The sequence below is a fragment of the Neophocaena asiaeorientalis genome, unplaced genomic scaffold (genome assembly GCF_003031525.2).
Source record: "Neophocaena asiaeorientalis asiaeorientalis breed wild unplaced genomic scaffold, Neophocaena_asiaeorientalis_V1.1 scaffold371, whole genome shotgun sequence".
In the NCBI taxonomy this organism is placed as follows: domain Eukaryota; kingdom Metazoa; phylum Chordata; class Mammalia; order Artiodactyla; family Phocoenidae; genus Neophocaena; species Neophocaena asiaeorientalis.
The window spans coordinates 4,837,768-4,843,340 of NW_020172369.1; the positions used below are offsets into that span (position 1 = coordinate 4,837,768).

General features: G+C 45.9%; 1 protein-coding gene across 1 annotated transcript; it reads right to left on the reverse strand.

Annotated features, from left to right (window-relative positions):
- Positions 1-393: 393 nt before the first annotated feature.
- Positions 394-5,328, reverse strand: FABP5 (fatty acid binding protein 5). The gene is made up of 4 exons (XM_024731468.1): positions 5,163-5,328; positions 2,621-2,793; positions 2,134-2,235; positions 394-954 (listed from the first exon to the last, which is right to left on the reverse strand). The coding sequence occupies exons 1-4, from the start codon at positions 5,239-5,241 to the stop codon at positions 901-903; spliced, it is 408 nt and encodes a 135-aa protein (XP_024587236.1). The 5' UTR covers positions 5,242-5,328; the 3' UTR covers positions 394-900.
- Positions 5,329-5,573: the final 245 nt, after the last annotated feature.

The window sequence follows — 5,573 nt, forward strand, 5'->3', positions numbered from 1 at the left end:
CTAGCTCCCCTAAGTATTGCTCTGAGGATCATGTACATAGTTTTAGCCCAGTGCCTATAGGAATTTCTCCAAATGTGAATTGCAGATATTTGTTATTTGGCTTAAGAAATAGGACAGGAGTCACTAGAATTCTAGCTATTCTTTATATATGCACACAAGTATTTCATTCAGAGCTCAATTACTTTTACGGCTTTTGTTAATGAGCACACTATGTGCTTTCAAAGCTGAGTGTTTCTTGTCACAGTGAGTGCAATGACTTGTCCTTGTGTTCAGATATACCTTAACCTCTGGAAGACTGCCTGGCACATGGTAGGTCCTCAGAAAGTTTATTCAAATGAATTTCTGGCTCAGAATTCCTGAGTAATAGTTATAAGCACACTATTAAAAGTATGATTATTAGTCAATGATGGTGATTTAACCTTTATTCTAATATTTAAATTATAAAGTTTATTTATGTAGCTATTTTTCAACGAGAACAGTCTCTGCCACAAATTGAAGATTCTTGAGTTGATACAAAGTTCAAATAGCATAGGGCAAGATTAATGATTGGTAGTTTATTTGCCACAGAAGCAGCTCTACATATAAATTACTAAAATATAATCTCAATATGGTAACCTCAAGGCTACCCCAGAATTTATTCCATTCATAAATGTTAAAACTCATCACTAAATTCCTATAAAGCTTAAAAAAACATGCAAAACTGGTATAGCACAAACAGATTTATTTACTAACCAAAGAGATGATCCTAATTAAACCAACACTTTGAAATAGTTAAAGTAAAATGTTTGTGATAAAGATAACTGAACACAGTAATGAAAAAAAAAAGCAGTATGGAGATTTGCTCATTGAACTGAGCTTGTTCATCCTCTCAGCTTCCTATCCAAAACGATGATGAAAGTTTTACTCTACTTTTTCATAGACCCGAGTACAGGTGACATTGTTCACGACACATACCTAGGAGAAAGAGTGATATTAGAAGAGTCAGGTTAGTCTTACATCACAGAGCAATTGGTGATAGTTAAATGCTAGGACCACGATCCTACAAAACGTTGTAATCTACTTCATAGACGAAGAAAATGCACTTTAGGATTCCTGGGTTTGAAAAGCTAGAACCTGTTATTTTGCTTATGACCAGCATATGCTTAACTGAAAACTAAATACTGATTTGCAATACCTAAACTATTCATTCAGTCTCAGCAAACACTATTCCTCATATTAAAGAAGCAGAAAAACGTATGCCTAAGAATATATAGACATTTTTTTACAAATTGAAGGTTTGTGGCAACCCTGCATTGAGCAAGTCTATTGGCGCCATTTTTCCAACATCATTTGCTCACTTCCTGTCTCTGTGTCACATGTTAGTAATTCTCACAATATTTCAAACTTTTTCATTATTATTATATTGGTTTTGGTGATCAGTGATTAGTGATCTTTGGTATTACTATTGTAATTTGGGGGCAGTTATTAGCAATAAAGTTTTCTTGTTTGTTTTTTTGTTTTTTGCAGTACGCGGGCCTCTCACTGTTGTGGCCTCTCCCGTTCCGGAGCACAGGCTCCGGACACGTAGGCTCAGCGGCCATGGCTCACGGCCCAGCCGCTCCGCGGCATGTGGGATCCTCCCGGACCGGGGCACGAACCCGTGTCCCCTGCATCGGCAGGCGGGCTCTCAACCACTGCGCCACCAGGGAAGCCCTAAAGTACTTTTTTAATTGAGGTATGTATATTGTTTTTTCAGACATAAGGCTATTGCACACTTAACATAATAGTATAAACATAACTTATATGCACTGGGAAACCAAAAAATTCACATGACTCACTTTATTGTGATACTCAGTTTATTGCTGTGGTCTGGAATCCAACCTGCAATATCTCTGAAGTGTGCCTGAACTGTAAATGTAGCAGCAGAGCATGGACTAAACCCAGCTCCTGCTACATCCTCTAGTACATCATCTCACTTCTCTATCTCTACAAAGGGCTTTCTTAGTTATTAGTGTTTTGTATTTACCTTGTTACTTTGCAGTTTTTTCCTTTCCAAACCTAGTTCTCCTGCTCATGATCAGTGATACAGAACACCTATGTGAACTACGAGTTCAAACAAGAAGCCCAATAAGATAGAAGATGTCAGACACCTACCACCACTAATTTTCCGTCTTCCACTTTTCTTGTTATTATGCTTTCCTTTCCATCCCATTCCTGACATTGAACCAATGCACCATCTGTAAAGTTGCAGACAGTCTGCCAAAATAAAGTATACTTTTTAATCTTCCAAAGCACAATAAAAGAGAGTTTCTGTGACTCATAACCTCCTTAACCAACATTTTTTCATCTTTTCCCTTCCGAGTCTACTTCATTAGCCCATACTGATTTCACTCGTAACACAGTTTACGCTGTATTACAATCTAGATGCACATAAGAGATACGCACTCTTTCTCGTGTCCCTTCAACTATTTTTACAAAATAGACTATGTTGTGAAGCTGGTACTTTCACTAATTTGTCACAACTCAATTCATAAAACAACTTGTGACTTTTTCATTAAGTCCTTGCCTGGAAGCAGTAAGACTGTTATTAATAGAATCTATCACTCTAGAAACTTCTGTGATATTATAAGTTAGGACTGACCTGAGTTTTTCTGCCATCAGCTGTAGTCTCTTCAAATTTCTCTCCCAGGATGCAGGAAAACTGTGTTGTTTTCAAAGCGGTCTCAGTTTTTATGATGAGGTTTTTGCCGTCGGAAGTGATGATACAGTCCGGTTTAGCTACTGCACCCATTTTTCGCAGAGCTAGCCCCACTCCTGTAGAATGTTATATCATGTTAAACAACGGGAGGACCAAAGTTACAGTTTACATAATAAAAGCAGCAATTCAATTATAATCACTGTGCTGTGCACATTTTCACCTATTCACTTATCAATAACCACCGTGAACACATATCCAGTGCTCACCATGTGTTCATACTTGGCATATATTATTCATGGCAGCCTTATGACAACCTTGTGGAAGGTGGGTACACTGTCTCCGTTTTACAGGTGAGGAGGTGAGGCACTGAAGTAATTTACTCAAGCTCATTCAGCTAGGGAGGGAGGGGGCTGCGAACAACAATGCAGGCAGGCCGTGGGCCTCCAAATAGCTCAGCCACCATGCTCTGCTGGCTTTCAGAAAGCTAGGGAAGATATCCGAACTTCTACAGTTTCCTCAATTCTGCCAACCATTGTATTCTATGACTCCAGCCCACAGTCTGGCACATAAAAGGCCCCTGATAAATATTTGATTCGCAGACTATACAAAATCCACATTGATCCTGAGACACGCCAATTACACAAAGTTTTAAGAGTTAACCACAATCATAAGGCTAGCAAACAGGAAAAATCTTACCCTCAAACAGTAACTATTTCAGAGCTGTGTAACTCAATTACTGGTTTGATATATTTAATTTATAATCTGTGTATTTCCCCTTAATGTTAACATTTAGTAGGAGACTTAGTTCTAGGCGAAATCTCGGTTTCACAAATGAGGAGATTACAACCTAAACAGAGTAACTGACTTGATGATGAACACTCAGCCAGGCTTGAAACGTCCCCGTGAAGACTTCTCTTTTGCCAGCTCAAGGCTGGTGCCTTGTTTTGTTAGTCATTAGTTATTCTCACTTTGGACAAATAAAAGGCTCTGCTTTTCCTACACCTTGATTGCTCTCTAATGAATTGAGCCTTGACAAACTTCGTGACTCCAGCACTCTGGAAACCAGCCATCTGATAAACACAATCACTTTCAATGGGCAGAGAAACAGCCTTCTCCGGTCCTCACACATGTGAACAAACACAAATGTGTTTCTTTGATTTGAGTACGTTAGGTGGCTTTACTCACAGGCTCGTAAAGACACTCAAGAGTCACCACAGAACCAGCCTTAAGCAGCCACTGTCTTGCATAAAGGTTAGTGAAGGTGTGTTTCTGAAGTACCTCAGGGCCTATGTCTTTGTAGCGACTTGTGCACCAGAAAGCAGTCACGTTAACATTTGTGGGAGGGCGGCTTCTAAAGCATCCCCCAGTCCCAGCAGTTGTCTCAGATAGGATCTTTGCCATGCTTCACCATCCCACTTCCTAGGGGCCTGTGACAAAGGTTCATCTTTGTTTGCCAATCTACCCAGTGTCTCAACCAGCATGCAATCGTTGTCACCGGCTCAGGAAAAAGACAGGAGAAAATTCAGCACTATTTTGAGTGACAACTTGAATCTTCCTACAGAGACTCATCCTTCCTTGGAAGGCTTTTAATAAGTCAAGTGCCTTCTGCAAAGCCACAGCCATCTTGGATGTGATAGGAAAGCAGCCGCAGGAGGGACCGGCAGTTTCTGATCGCAGTTTCCCAACAAAGCCTCTCTGCCCTCCACCCTCTAGATGCAGAGGCCAGGGCCGCGGCGCACTGCCTCCCCATCCCCGGGCACAGTCAACCTCACTGCGCTCCTCCCACAGGCCACCCGCCAACAGGACAGCGCCGCCAGTGTCACGCCTCTGAGCGCCGCTCTGGGGCGCGGAGGCGAGGATGCCCCGAAGCTCCCCGGGGAGCCGTGCCAACCCAAAGGGCCCGGCGCACCCGGAGAGGGCGGGTGGGGGACCTGCGAGTAAGGGAGATGCAGCCGAGAGCGGAATGTAAGCTGAAACAGTAGCCCGGTTCAGACCCTCTAGAGGGTTTCTGCTAGAAACCGCGTCCCCGTGGAGAAGAGGGAGGGGACCCCGCGCGCCATCTAGGAACAAAGATGCGGCAGGGTGGGCAAGGAGAGTGGGTGCGGCCACGACGGAGTGAGCGCGAGTGGGAGGACGGGGTCGGGATTAGGGAGGACGAGTAGTGGAGGAAAAAAAATAGGTAAAGTTAAGAGGGCTGCCTGGAGGGGTCGAAAGAAGTGAAGTTGGGGGTGGGAGGGGGGGGTGAGCGCGCTAAAGGCAGGGAGCAAGTGCGGTGGCGCCCAGGGGAAAGCAGCAGAGAGCGGGGCAGACCGAGAGGCCCACGCTCTCCCCGCCGCTCGCCCGTGACGGAGGTGGAAGAGGATAACGGGGTCGGCGATAGGCAGCCAAGCATGCCCAGCCTCTGAGCCCAGCACGCCGAAGGGGACCTAGGGACAGATAGACATACACGTGCCACGTTGCAGCGCCGCATGCTGGGGAACCTCACCTACTTCCTTCATGTATTCGTCAAAGCCTTTGCTCTCTACTAAGCACCATCTTCCTACCAGCTGCTGAATGGTGGCCATGGTGGGCGCGGGCGGGCGAGCGTGCAGAGAAAGCGAAGGAGGGTCGGGCGCCGGGAACCTGGCGTGCGGACGCCAGGCCACCGCGGCTGCTTTATAAAGGCGGAGCGCGCGCAGGGCGGCGCCCGGCGGCCAATGAGAGGAGCGCCTCGCCCGCCCGCCCCCCGCTCCCCGCCTCCGGGCCTCGCTCCGGGGGTCCAGACAGGCAAACCCGCTCCACCTGCCCCGGCCGCGAGGACTCCTCCAGCGCCTCCTGCAAGCAGGGACTCGCCCGGCGCGCCCCACACCACACCGGACGCCAGCCCCTGCACGTTCCCGCGCCTCCTTACGCCCAG